General features: G+C 36.8%; 1 protein-coding gene across 1 annotated transcript in view; it reads left to right on the top strand.

Annotated features, from left to right (window-relative positions):
* Positions 1-15,246, top strand: part of AIMP1 (aminoacyl tRNA synthetase complex-interacting multifunctional protein 1) — a 33,650-nt gene that overhangs the window by 4,581 nt on the left and 13,823 nt on the right. Inside the window, exons 2-5 of the mRNA XM_009885496.1 lie at positions 7,660-7,793; positions 8,495-8,608; positions 10,911-11,069; positions 14,805-15,016. Coding sequence (XP_009883798.1) covers positions 7,685-7,793; positions 8,495-8,608; positions 10,911-11,069; positions 14,805-15,016 — 594 coding nt within the window. The 5' untranslated portion in view covers positions 7,660-7,684. The remainder of the gene's footprint in view (positions 1-7,659; positions 7,794-8,494; positions 8,609-10,910; positions 11,070-14,804; positions 15,017-15,246) is intronic.

Below are 15,246 nucleotides of genomic sequence, written 5' to 3'. Positions count from 1 at the left end.
GGAAAGAGTACAAAGTTAATTCAGAGTTGGACTGTGACAACCATTAGTAGAAACTTCTCCCTGAATACAAATTTAGCACAAGCTTACAGCCAGGATGTGAATGAAATTGCAAGTACTTGTAACTTACCTTAACCTTTTGAATGTTGCAGCTGTAGTGTGTTAAGATATGATGCAGTTAACTAGTATGTTGTGGCATCTACTAAATCTTGAAATGCAAACTTGAACAAAATACTGAAATAATTTTTACTTCTGACTGTTTAGATTCTAATGATCTCTACCATACAGATCCAAGAGATCCATTTTAATTCAAATCAGGCCTGTCATAATACTCTTATTTAATGCTTTACTTTTATTTGTTATAACATATGCCTGTCTTACTACTTCATTCATTGCTTCTCATAGGTTTGATTTTTGCCTGTCTCATTAATGCTGTGACTTGCTTGTGACTTTCCCTTTCAAGACAGACTTGTCTTCATGTTTAAAAATAATCTGTACTGAGTAAATTCTATTGCTTTAAAATTGGTACCAGTGGATGTGCCTTTTTTTGTGCAATGTTCCATGACATTTAAAAAGAAACAAATCTCTTTCATGCTGCAGTGTTTTTCACTATGAAAAAATTTAGTTGTGTGTGTGTTTTTACTATTTACAGCCCTTTAAAATAGGGAGGGGGAGGCTCTTAGGACTACTAAAAGACCTGTCTGCAGCTGGCATTGAGCCTGATTTATCTGGCAGCCAGAAGGGTTGGACTGTAGTTTCCAGAGCTAGCAAATCATTCCCTAGGGCTGGCATTGCTTCTTGGATGGGCTGTGGTAGGCATGCTAGTTGTTTGGAAATCTGCAAAGCAATTATTCTGACTCTCAGTGCAGAAGATGTGAGTTGAAATAACATATGGCAGAAATGTACAACTTTTCCTAATAATTTGCTGCTTGGAAAATTGCTTTCAATACTCACTACACAGGAGTTTATAGTTTATGAATAATTTAAAATAGTATTTAAGTGCTCAAAAAAAAAAAAAATCAATCAGGCTGGTCAACTGTTTAAAGCCCCAGTTATAAATCACTTGTTTGGGGAGAATGAGGAAGATAGAATTCTTATGTCTTTTTGCTATTATAAGTCTGCAAAACTGTATAGCTATACTTTACCCCCTTACATTCTAGGCTGTAATTCCATTTTGCTCATATTAAAAAGAGGATTCTTTCTTAAGCAGAATACAAGGTTAATAATTAAAATTTCATTTGTTCTTTTCTAGTGCTGCATTTCTAGTACCTGGTAGAGAATTACTGATCTAGTACTGAGAGTAAAAAATGAGGTTCCATGATGATTTATTAGATAATAATGTCTAGTTTTTACACTGCGGTTTATTAAAATTGCTCAAAATTTGGACAAAAAATACAGTGTGGTGGGTTTTTGTTTATTTTTCTTCTTTTTTCTTTTTTAATTGTGCTATCGTTGCTAGATATTGCTTTTCAAGGGTTTGCCATTGTTCTGCCAAAAATATTTTGGTAGGACTCCTTTGCTGTATGCAGAGAAGGAGCTAGATAAGCATCTACATTTGATCATTTCCACGTATTTGCTCAGGGCCTTAAGCCATATTTTTAGTTCTGTAAACTTACTTCGACAATGTGAGATTCAGGAAACCTGCGTTCTTCCCTTACAGAATTGACAATATGCTTAATTCTGAAAGATAAATGAGCTGATAGTTAAACCCTAATTGATATAAGCCTGTCTTTTCAATGTGGGTGAAAAGATATTTAAGTGTAATGGGGTGCACTATGTCCTTTTGCTTTATTATAACAAGGAAACTAGGGCCTTGATTGTGATTAAGTAGTCTCAAGCAATGCAAAAGTTGTATCTAATATCTAAGATACTTCTGTTTTTTTTTCTCAGCATTACATTCCTGCTTGCATACGGGTTTAAAAGGCATGTTTTTGAAACCTGTTTTGAACAGCTTCAGGTTTTACTTTAGTTTGTGATTGAGGAGTTATATTTTTTTCCACAGATAAAACTGTGGAAAACCTGTGTTTCCAATATGTAAATCTGATTCTTCTCTATCTTTTGAAGCCTAGAAACATTTAATCTTTTAGAATTGCATTTCCTGAGAAGGAATATTTGGGTGTAAAAGCCATAATTGCATTTTACAATGCGTAACAGGTATAAAACCAGTGAAATAGCCAACTTCCTGTGGAAGTGGTAGGTAAGTGCATGAAATTTACTGAATATAGCTGATTTCCAAAATGTCCTAGTAATAGAATTATATCTCTGCAAATTTATTACTAAATGTTATAGACCATTGCCTCCCTAATGACAAATTGAAAACTGCTGCTGACCTACTGTGCTGTAATTAGAGTGAAGTAAGGAGATGATCAAATCAAAACTAAGATTTGATCTCAAAACTAATCAGTCACAGCTCTCCTCAGGTTTGGGGATTTTTTTTTATAGTCTAAAGTTTCATAGATTTGCAAACTAAACCTTATGTTTTTCTACCAAAAATGTGAAATCAAGTTGGTTATTGTAAATCTTGGGTAAAAATATAGGATCAGGTTTAAGATCAGAAATTATTAGAAACCTTTAAGAGAGAATTGGTTTTTAAAGCATGAATGCCTATTCTCTGAAACAGGAGGAGATGGGACAAGTTACAACAATTTCCTAGTTGCACTGATACTTTGGTTTAGCAAAGATAACATAGTTCCACTCTTTTTTTTTCTTCTGTTTTGATCTGCTCACTACTGTTCCTTACTTTACAGAATAAAAAGGTGTGATGTGAGATTCTTAAATCTGAATCACTGTGTCCTGACAGTTCATAGAAGTGCAAAGCATAGGAAAGCAGAATCTGGCAAACAGCTGGCATGTTCTGTTATATTTATGGGTTTTTGTAAGATTGTCTGCCAGAAATGACCATACTCAAAAAAGATGCTCAGTTAGAAGTCTTTGAACACACTTCTCGCAGAAACAAAGTGGTTGTTGATAGTTTCTTTACAGAAAGTAGAATACTTTGGTATACAAGTTGGCCACAATAAAGAGTCTTTGAGACATCTCTCAGAAGAAGAAAAGGAGTTAAATATGAGAACTGCTTGAGACTTAAGAGCAAAAGCTGAGGAAGAAGAATTGCCATTAAATATTTTTCCATAGTTTAAATTAAAAAACTTTATTTAGCATTGGAGAAATTACCTTTGTGTTGTCGATAACTTTTAGAATAAGGCTCATCCCATTGGTTCTGCTTCATAATGACAAACTTTTAATTTGAACAGAGCATCTCACTCGAAAAGCAAGTAAGTCTTTTTGCAGACTTATTTTCTCCTGTAGAGGCTCCTTGCCTGATCTTATGTCTTGGTTGGCAGCTATTCTAACCAAGTCATTCTCTACAGCATATGTTTATGCTGTCTGGGCCATCTTGTGATGGCTGTCTGCTCTTTGGTAAAGATCAGCGGGATTTGCTTTGCTATAGAAATACTTGATTCTTCCATAGCTAGCTCAAAACAAAGCAGTGGTGGGTTGGAGTGAAGCAAGCCTGCAATGAAGAACGCTGCCTAAGTGTGGTGAGCTGTGAAAGTTTTTTGTCCTCCTTTTATTGTGGCAGACTTGGTGTACATGTGGGAGAGGAAGACGGGAAAAGCAGGCAGTCGTGATTTTTGTTCTGTTTTACATCGTTTGAGACAAAATTTCGCAACTGTTTGTCTCTACATATGCCCAGGGTGACCAGCTGAAATGGGCATGGCATTTGGTTGTGTTGTGTTAAGGCCCATGGGAAAGAATGAGAACAAGAAATAAGATGCTTGTCGTCTAGGAGAGCAGCATAAATCTTCACTGAATTGAAAATGCTGAAACAAAGCTGCATCACTGTCATAGATGTACTTGATGCATATGTGGAGAACATGTTGATCTGTAGGTAGTAAGTCTTACTAAGAAGTCTGCAGGTTAGATCTCGTAATCTGACTTTGTTGATATTAACAAAACATCACAACAAAAAGCTAAGAACTTTTAAATACTGGGCTTTTTTAAACCTCCAGCTGGAAAGTAGGAATGCTTAGAGCTAATTATTTTAGGTTTTGGGAATCAGTTGGCTTCCAGTTTCTGGTCTTTCGGTTAAATGATTGCTTTTCCAATAGTGAAAAGTAATTGGTTCCATGTTTGGACTATGGATAGATTCCAAAACAATTTTTAGAGTTTAAGTTTTAAATCTTGTCATTAATTTTAGGGGGGTGGGGGGTGGGTGTGGCTTTTTCTTGCTTTTAATAACAGAGTATTAATATTGAAGAGTAAGCTACAACAAGGTTTATGTTTTTAGCATCTTCTTGGTATATTCACTTTTTGATCTGGATATATTCTAAGGTCTAGGCCAATGTTGACAAAGCAGTATTTGTAAAACATGTTGAAATTTTGGGGTAATTTGTACTATATGAGAAGTCTTGATTTATTATAGGGAGATCGTCACTTTGGGGACCCTTTCACATTACACATTCTTGAGAAACAAAGTAGAATAAGGCCTGTTTTCTCCTCTGAGGACTGCAGTGACTTAGAAGACCACAGGAGGCAGTGCTTTCTGTTTTTTAAAAAAAAAATAAAAAAAATAGGCAATTCTTTTCATCAGCAAGTAGAATGATGAGAAATTAAACAACTGATATGTGTTGATATGTAACTTCATGAACGACTGCAGGACATGAGAAGATTAGGTGCCAATTGAAGATTGGGTGCCATTGTAGTGGTAGTGGAGCAAGTGGGGTTTGGAGCAGTTCTGAATGTCTTACAGGTAACAAAGTACTCCTTTGAGACCTCCTGAGAGGTCTGAAATTAAGCAGTTTCCCTTAGCTGAGCAACCAGGTGACTTCAGAAGGTTGCCCTTTTCAGGAGGTCTGAGTATAGCTACTCCTTACTTGTTTTTCAGAACTGTCTTTTTGTTTGAAGGGAAAGCAGCTTGTTAGGCACAATTGTATGAAGTGACATTACTTTCAATTGGTCTCTGGAACATTTCCTGCAAAACGGGTCAGAATCTATCTGTAATAAGATATGATTCTGTTTTTTAAACTATATTATTCCTGGTTTTCTTTCATATTTTTAGTTTGTGTATCACCAAGAGGGGTTGGTTCTTTGAAGTGGTTTTGGTGCAGAGTGAGGTGGTGTCAGGGTAATAGAGGGCAAAGGAAATAGGGGAAAGGTTAAAAAATTCCAAAAATAATTGACCGTAACCTTTGATTGTTGCAATGCTAATGTTTTTAAGTGTTTTGTGGTTTATAATAAAGGGTGGATCTTAACTTTTTTAATGTGTCCTTTTTAGATACAGTTTTATCACTGCTGTATGGGTTCCGGTGCCTGTGTAGCAGTTCGTTTCAGCCTGTTGGCTCTTTATATTAGTATCGGAAATACCTATTCCTTTGTGTTATTGTTATAATACTAGGTTTACAGAAATTTATTTGACAAGTGGGAAAATGTCTACCCATTGTAATCATGTAACTTTATTTCCAGATCTTCAGTTCATTAGCCAACTTGGCTAAAACCTATGAAATGTACCAATTCTATTCACTTTGAAGTTTTAGTAGCATTTCTGTTGTTGTTGGCAAAGTTTCCACTGTTAGTATTGTGTTCCCCTGAGAGAATATGTAGCTTGCAAGAAATCTTACTGGTATGCAGACAGTAATACCCCAGGCTTTGTGTTGTGCTATGTTGTACCATAATAGTTTCATGTCTATTTCCCTTTGACATCTAAATCAGTAACTTATTGAAATCACTATTTTCATTTTTAAGCACCTCTATTTTCAGACTGCACATGAAAACAAAATTATTTTCTTTTTAGCAGAGATTAATTTGACTATTAAGATTACTTTACTTGTCCTAGAGAGATGACTTTACTGCTCTTTTCTCAATGAGATTTTATTTCTTTTAAAAGAAAAATCTGTTGTGGATGAGTGGAAGGTGTGATGGCGGTGATGTTCTTGTATCCTTAAATGAAGCAGTGTGTGTAAAACAGACTGTGACTGTATTAGATTGCAAAGAATGCAAGGCATTGGCCCATTCATCAGTTTGGCAAGACAAGTATACTCCATGTGTCATCTGACTACTGTATCTCTCTGGCTTTGTGAATTTCACTTTGAAAACTTTTAATTACACAACTCCTGATCCGTTGTCTTTTACCTTTTATTTGGTTGTGTGTTTGGTTGTGGTTTTTTGTTGTTGTTTTTTTTCCCTTCCAACATACATAGCTGTGGAGAGTTAAGTTCTTTGTAATAGAAGATGGGCTATCAAATGTAAATTGATACTGAGAGTGCAGCAAAGGTGATATGTTGACACTGGCATGAGCATGGTTGTATCTGTTCACCTTTCAGTTATTTCTAAACCTGTTTTGTCTTAAGTGTGGCTTTTGTTGCAAATCCCAACAGAGAATATTTGTACGTTAAAAACAGATTTAGGTCATAGTGTCAGAATAATCTTGCAATAAAATGGGAAGTTCTCTGCCAATTTGATATGAGAAAAGACATTTTTGGGCTCTGATAAAGTTGAGGAGCCAGTGCATGGATCAGGATTGCTATTTTTTTTTTACCAGCTTTTCCCTTTGCAGTTGATGGGCAAATTCACAGGAATTACATCGCTGTTGCTTGTGAAGATCTGTAAGGCTTCTTTTATTCCCACCTATAATCAGTTTTCTTTCTTGATTTACAGATGAGTCGGCTGTTAGAACAGATTCTTTCTTAACCTAGATACTGAGTAAGAGGGTAAAAGCACTGTCTGCGGCAGATACCAGTGACTGTAACTGTATCTCATCATTCTGTTGCTACTATTTGAGCTTTTATGGTTAGACACAAGTGTTGCAGAGAAGGAAGTAGACCAAATTTGGTATCTTTCAAGAAATAAGGGCTGTACACAAGGCATAGCTAGTTCCTAGAACATTAGAAAAACCCAATGAAAGGAGTTGAACATCCTGAAAGAAGGTTAGACAGCAATTCTTTGTGCTCTTGCCTCCACTGGTCTTTTGTGTTTCTTGCATCTTTAATTTGTTACCTGGGTGCCTGGCCCTCCATTTGAGTGGGAATGAAATAAAACAATTGAAAGCAGTGCTAAAATAACTCTGAAGGTGTAAACCTACAATAAAAATTGTATTAATCCAAGATGAGTAAAAATACTGATGAATCCTGCTTAAAAGGAAAATAACAGTAAATTCGTAATGTATGCACAACCACAATGTATGGAAGTATTCAATATATTCTGAATAAATTTATTAGAAAAGTTTGGAAATTTTTGTAGGATGTTTCTGTTTCTTAGTCTCAATAAAATTCTGCATACAGTTAAAAAAAATTTAAGCTAAAACCAGGATACAGTGTTCTCCTGTCCAAACTTTTCCCTTTTATTCCCTTTTTTGTCCAATTTATTCAGACCTTTCTTTCTGAAAAGGTGTATTTTTTTCTGTTTTGTGAAGGAAGAACATGTTTTCTGCAGCTGGGAAGAAAAGTAGCTTTTCTTCCAGAATACATGAAAGCAGCTGTCAAACATCAGATTCCATTTACTGTTGCTTTTTGTTTGGGCTTTGCGTTAGGAGGTGGGAGCCCAGCTTATTCATCTATCAAATTTTCTTATTCAGCAACTGATTCTAGAATTGCTGCTTCATGTGGTAAGAGATGGTAGCGTTATTACATTAAGTCATTAATTTTAGACTGTCTGTTGTTTGTCTAGGTTTTTAGCCCGTTTCTTGGTAAAGATGGCAGCCAACAATGCAGTGCTGAACAGACTGGAGCAGAAGGGTGCAGAGGCCGATCAAGTTATTGAATACCTCAAGCAACAAGTTGCTCTGCTCAAGGAGAAAGCTAGTAAGGCATTATCTGTCGTATGATAAGCTTGTTAACCAGATGGTTAACATTAAATGCTCATAAGAAAAAATGAGAACATGGACAACTTCATTGGTGCTGTCAGCCTTTTAAGTGTGTTTCAAATTCTCCAAGATAAGGCTTGTAATAGTAGCACCATTTCAATGTCTTGTGGTTTGTGGGTTTTTTTGAAGCTGCTTATTCTGGAATAGAAAAGGCATGAATGAGGAAGGATTATGGACACAAACACAATAAGGAAATTTGATAGTATATGATTCCGTTTGGGGGGAGAAAGTTGGGAAGAATGACACTGTGCGTTTGCCTGAATGTCTTACTGCCTTTTCACCTCTATGAGGTTCTCTCAAGAGTATCATACCTTCAACTTTAATATTTTGTACATGTCGGTATCAGTGAATTAAGGTCGTCCATATTACAAACATATTCAAGCTTTTTCCAATAGGTTTCTTGGAATTTTTTCTTGTGTGTCTCTTTAGGGGACTGAGAAGCAAGTATATTGAGAGGCAATTTGAGTACCTAAGTATTGTAAAAAATAGCTATTTCAACAAAAAAGAACTCCAAAACGTTACTGGTTATATACTCCTTTAAAGTTTGCACTTTTTTGGTGTTTGGCTCACCATGTTTCACATCCTCTGATGAATGTTAATTATTGAAACTTGTTGGTTTTAATATAGTGTCAACTCTAGTCTTGCAGGCATCTCTTCGAGAAGAGAAGAAGCTCCGTGTGGAAAATGCTAAATTGAAGAAAGAAATTGAAGGGCTGAAACAGGAGCTGATTCAGGCAGAAATTCGAAATGGAGGTGGGGAAAAAAATCCTATCCTCATACAACATAGATCTAGCTAGCACAAAATATGATCAAAACTATCTTTAATTCTTCTTGATTTTTAACTTTCTCTATGTGACTCTATGACATTTCTTACAAATTCTAGATTTTCCTAGGTTCCTTCCATACCTATGTCAAGTTGCCTAGTTCCAACACTTTAGTAAGCTGCAAGCCTAACAGGTACAAATGCCAGATCTTAATCAGATGTGCAACTGGTTCTTTGTACGTTTTTGTACAGTGTCTTTCATAATAAGCCCTGAATTTGAGCAATGACAGTGACTCATTATAATACCTTAGAAACTGCTGAATGTCTAACGCTTCTTGAAACTCTGAGTATTTAACCTAGCACGACTGAAAAACCCTATGGAAAATCAAGCAATAGTTCAAAGTCAGATGGGCAGTGACTTATTAGAAAATCTGTGGTAATGTAAAATTAGAAACAATGTGTTTTGAATTTTTGATTCCATGCTTTAGTAAGACCAGCCTTTCATTGCGCTGTTTTTCCTTCTTTGCTCTCTTCTGCGTAGCTTTCTTCAGGTCGCACAATCATTATATAATTCATATTAAAAAAGGAAGGAGAAAAAACCAAAACTAAAGTGTTTCAGATCCAGCGTGTCTTCTTTAAAATTATTTCCAAAGAAAGCCTCTTCTGCCATCAACAGCTGTTACTATTTTTACCCACACTGTCAGTATTGTAAATTGGGTGAGATAGTATCCAGTGTAGCTGGATGCTAGCATTCAACCATACTGAATGTTTCACTGGTAAGCCAACGCATTCAATCTTCAAAAAGACTAGTGTTTTATAAATGCAGAGGGTTCTTTTTCTCCTTTGGTTATGAATAAAGCCCTTTCATGTACTAAAGCAAACCATTAGTTTATATTTCTTCATTATCTGTTACTCTGCAGCAGTTCTTGACAAGGATAGGATATTTCGCAGAATCTCTGTTATGCTTGAGAGGGAAATCTCAAGGTGTATGACTTTCTCCAAGATGGGAAAGGACTAGTAAATTAGTATTTTGCTTCACATGCATCGTCCTTTATTTAGCTAGTTTGTCTAAAATGTATTAGGACTAAATGCAGATCTTTTCTTTTGAAGTGAATTGGTGTATGTTAGTTTTGACAGTATTAAGTAGGTGAGCACAGAAACTAGGTGGACACAGAACATCAAAAATACTGCTTGAGATATTTTTTCGAAAAAACGAGAAAAAGTCCACAACTAGCAAGCAAAACAGCAAGCAATTTGTTGGTACAACAAATCTCAGATTCAAGTTATTTTAAAAAATTGTTTGTAAGAACATAATTTGTGCAAATCACTTTAGTGTTGAAGAGAGCTGGTATCAACGAACACAGTGAAGTTCTTCAGGAAGGTTAATAAATGTCTCAAGTGTAAAAAGAAGCATGTATGTGGAATGGGGAACTGTAAGATAGTGACACTAGGAGGATTTGTCAAACAGTTACTAATCATAGAACAGCACAGCTTTAAAGGGACCTCGAAAGATTGTCTGGTCTTATCTTTCTTGGGAAAGGGAGCCTAGGTGGTATTGTCTAGCCACTGATGATGCTTACCCAGTACAACGATTTGGTAAAAAGCCTTAATAAGAGTCTTGAGAAGAGCGGAATGTAGAAGGGAGGTGATCCTTATGCTGTCATCTGGTAAGACTGAAACTGAGATGATGTCCAGAATTCTGTATCAACATTTTAAAAAGAAGTATGAAGATAATGTGAAGAATTTAAGGAAGGGAAGTGAGGAATCAAAAAATTGTTTTAAGGTTGCAGGTAACTTCTCAGAATGTGATTATTCAGGCTCAGTTTCTTATCAGAAAAAGACTTGAGGAATGATCTGACTACAATATAAAAATTATTTTATGCATCCAAAATTCTGAAATAGTCTCCAGTATGACAAGAACTAGTAGCTAGAAGCTGAAACTAGACAAATGCATATGAGAGATCAGGAGTTAGTAGCAAAGATAACTAGATACTGAAATAAACTGCAAAAAGAGGTGGTGTTTGCTTGTATTTTCTATTGCATTTAGCACTTTTTCCCGTTTAAAAAATGTGTAGTCAAAGACATTGTTCTGAACTGATCAGAATAATTATATATAGATTGAGTTCTGGTATGCGTTTTGCAATGTTGTGCTTCACTATTCAGCAGTTGTGGTTTAAGTATTTTAAGCAAAAATTTCAGTTTTCTCTACTTTTTCATTTATGTTGGAAATTTAAAGAGTCATAGTGTTCAAAGTTCTGGTACCCCTTCTGACTTTTGTGGTTTTGATTTTAGTGAAACAGATCGCAGTTCCTCCTGGTACAACTGTTTCCGCAGCTTCGTTTTCAGATGGTGTTCCACAAACTACAGCAGATGCATTATCTCCTGGTTCCAAAGATCAAATTAAAGATGAAGATGAAGAAAAGAAAAAAAAGGAAAAAGTAGAAAAAAAAGGTACTTCAGTTTTCTTAGCTGTGATAGACAGTTAAGACATTTAATTTATGCAAGTGCTTTTACATCATTTTGGGCACAGAAAAAAAACCCAGTTCTTACAGCCACAGTAGGAAGAGTCATGTGCTAGGTCTTAAAATCTTGGAAGTGCTTAGAACTAACGAAGGCCATCAAGTAAGCTACAGACTCCTACTTAAATGGGATACGTGCCAAATTTCTTTTAATGTGATTGAACTCCCTTATTTAAAAAAAGCCCAAACAACAAAGAAACCAAGCACCCCTCTCTCCCCCCAAGTCCCCCAAAATCCCACAACCGAAAAAAGCAAAACCAAAACACATACACACAAAGGAGGGGGGAGGGGGGGAAGGGAGAGGCAGGGGGAGAGGAAGAGGAAGACACAGAGTTTAGAGAAGTTTATGGCAGGCTGGAAGACATTCCATTCTGAAGCTTAGTTAGAATCTTTTTTTTTTTCTTTTCTGCCCTGGAAACAGTGCAAGCAAACGGCAAAGACCAGGTCTGCAAAATACCTTGCAATCAATAGCAGCATAACATAATGTTAGGAGAAACTCAACATGAGCTGGCAATGTGCACTTACAGTTGGCATTCTTGGGCTGCATCCTGGGCTGCGTCAAAAGGAGTGTGGCCAGCAGGTTGAGGGAGGGGATTCTGCCCCTCTGCTCTACTCTGAGATCCCACCCGGAGTACGGCGTCTAGCTCTGGAGCCCTCAGCATATGAAAGACATGGTCCTGTTGGAGCGGGTCCAGAGGAGTGCCACAGTGGAACACATCTCCTATGAAGACAGGCTGAGAGAGTTGGGGTTGTTCAGCCTGGAGAAGAGAAGGCTCCAGGGAGACCTTACAGCAGCTTTCCAGTATCTGAAGGGGCTGTAGAAGAAAGCTGGACAGGGACATTTTACAAGGGCATGTAGTGATCAGACAAGGGGGAATGGCTTCAAACTGGAAGAGGGTAGATTTAGGATAGATATTAGGAAAAAATTCTTTACTGTGAGGGTGGTGAGGCACTGGAACAGGTTGCCCAGAGAAGCTGTGGCTGCCCCATCCCTGGAGGTGTTCAAGGCCAGGCTGGATGGGGCTTTGAGCAACCTGGTCTGGTGGGAGGTGTCCCTGCCCATGGCAGGGGGGTTGGAACTAGATGATCTTTAAGATCCCATCTAACCTAAACCGTCTATGGTAATACTGAAGGAAAAGTGCTAAATTGCGGTTTTCTGCATTCTCTAAATAAACTGCTTCCCCCCCATCCCCCGGAAAATTGTTACAGACAGTGAAGTTCCATCAGAATTGATAGATAACTCCATGTGAACACTGGTGAAATTGTGTGGCTAGGAGGAAGTACTGGGTAAAGGACGTAGGCAGATAGCATAGTCTGGTTTTGACAATGGGGAGGAAGTGTAGGAGAAGAATATGTAGGTTTCCTAACACCTTTCCTCCTGTTTTTCTTGTTTAGCTGTCTGTATTGACTTCTGTTTAACAAACTCTCTTTAATAGAAGAAAAGATGTGTCTGTTAAACTTGCACAAAAGTACAGGTGTCTGTCTTGTAACTTAAACTTGTGTTTTATAATCATTCTCGTAGCAAATTAATAATTTGTTTTATAATCATTCTCGTAGCAAATTAATAATAACTTGCTATGAATTGATTTGTACAGCTTTTCAGAGTTTGCATATTATGCTGATAGGGCACTGTATCTCTTTGATTTTTCTGGTGAGCTGTACACAGGCTTATAAGCTACTTCCTGGTTTTTGGTGTACTGCAGCCTTTGACACATCAATAATATTCCACAGAGCTGTAAATATAAAAGCACAGGCCACATGTCATATCAGGCAATTAACTGTTTTCTTCAAATCTTCAGTGGCTACAGAGAAAGTATTCAGTTGGTAAGGAAAAATAAGTTTCTTGTATTTCCCCTCATCTTCTATAAGTAGCTTGAATTTCAAAAGCAATCTGTTTGACTATTTCCTTCCAGTGACTGTATATGGAAAAAGGTGAAATATAGCATGAACGTTAAATAGAAGCCCTACCAGGCCTATTTCTGTGGAGTTCAACATCTATTGTAGGCAGAGTATTTAACAATCAAAGTAACCAATATGTCAAACTTGGGTTTTAGTCTTGAAACTGGTGAAATTATGGAATATCTGAAATCCTTTGGCATTCTGTCACTGATCTCATCCGTTTCCTCTCTGGTTGTTCCCATATTCTTAATTCCACTTCTTGCACACCTCATCTGTGAGGCTTCTGTGGATATTGATTCTGACCTGACTCTGACGCTGGCCAGAGGAGTGCAGTTCTCTCCTTAGCCTGTGGCATTGAAATGGATATTTTCTGTGCATCTGTATATATATGCTGTGTACAGACATGCTTTCCAGTGTTCGCTTTTCTTTATTTGGTGACAGACTTCATTTCTGAAAAGTAAAACAAAGAGGGTGCTAGAAGCTGATTTTTTTGGCTCCAGACTATTGTAGGGAGACATCATGAAGTGGAGAACAGTGAGGAATGATACCAAGAATAAAGATGGCAGCTCTTTCAAATGATCTTGTGTATTAAATATAAACTATTTTGATGTTTTTTCAGTTTCTCAATTATTGTATATATGACTGGTTTTATTAATCTAATTGTAATTTAATTACAATTAGATTAATAAAACAGTCATAAATACGAACATTTTGTTCATCACATATGAACTGAAGTATTTTTGAAGCGCTATTGCGTATGTTAAAAAAATACTGCATTTTTATTACTAAATGAAATTTAACTTCAACCCTGTACTAGAGCAATGATAAATTAATTGAATTGCCTGCTGTGTCCACTTTTCCTTTTTTGCTCTCTAGAGGAGTTTAGCTTACGTTAATGTGTAAGCTATCTTGGATGAAAGAATAACAGACTATGCTTATTTTAAGTAAGCACTTCTTAGACGTTTCTTGATCTCCCAGAGATTATAGTTGTTAAACAAATCTTGAATGTCTTTTAAACAGGACGGTCTTACATACAAACTGGATCTAATTTGTTCTTTTCGAAGGGAACATCTAAATAAGAAGCTGAGTGTGGGGAGTGTTGTTTCACTGCTATTTTATACCATACAGTATGTATGGGTGATGATAAACCCTTGCATTGCCATAGGATAAAGACTGCGTGTCAGTGGAACCTCGTAAGCCATGAGCATTTTCACACACTAGTATGTTTGAGAAGTGAAGAAGTTAGCTAAGGTCATCTCGAATGGTTACTTTGCAACTGTAACAGTGCAGTTGCAGTGACTTAGCATTGTCCGCAGTCAGGAGCTGTTGTTAGGCTCTAGTAACCTGATGACTTGTGATTGCCTAGTCTGCCTTTGCTGGTGAAATACCATGGCAAGACTTACTGGTATTTGCTAATTATTAAAATGGTACTATCAGGCTTATCGATATGGCCTTTGGCAGCATATATATGTCACTTGCATACATGTTAGCTACACTAAAAATTCAGGATGACTTCACTTTACAAACAAGAAAACGCCTCTGTTCCGAGATGGTAATTATTTATAGCAGCAATCTAAATTGGAATGTGTATGATGATTCTTCACTGGAAGCTAGTAATAGAGGTGCTAACTCTTTACTCTTCATTTGTGTTTTACATGGGATTTACACTTATTTCTGAGACTGTAGCTAGCTTTTCCCTTGCAATAGTCAGACATGCTACTTAGGCTTTTTTTAAGGTTTATTTCATGAACGAGACTTTCTTTAATAGGTGAAAAGAAGGAGAAGAAACAGCAGCCACCTGCTGGAAGTAGTGATGCAAAACCTATAGATGTTTCTCGTCTGGATCTTCGTGTTGGCTGCATCATTACTGCTGAAAAGCATCCAGATGCAGACACTCTATATGTTGAAAAAGTGGATGTTGGTGAAGCAAGCCCAAGGACTGTCGTCAGCGGTTTAGTGAAACATGTTCCTCTGGACCAGGTATTGACAAAATTACTGATATTTTCTCCTTTTCTAAAGTATCTTAAGACCATCATCTGTTTACAGGATGTGTTGTCATTGTGCTAAAAGATTTTTACAGTCATGAAAACAGAAATGAAATGCAAATGCAAGTAATGCTTAACAACATTTGCCAGAAAACGGAGAAGTAAACTTACGCCAAATCAGTTCCTTTTTGCTTGCAGTGCATCTGTCCTGGGATCTTACTCTGA

This window comes from Charadrius vociferus, unplaced genomic scaffold, assembly GCF_000708025.1.
Source record: "Charadrius vociferus isolate BGI_N301 unplaced genomic scaffold, ASM70802v2 scaffold55, whole genome shotgun sequence".
In the NCBI taxonomy this organism is placed as follows: domain Eukaryota; kingdom Metazoa; phylum Chordata; class Aves; order Charadriiformes; family Charadriidae; genus Charadrius; species Charadrius vociferus.
Note: the sequence above shows the minus strand (reverse complement) of the source record. Positions and strands in the feature narration are given on the sequence as shown.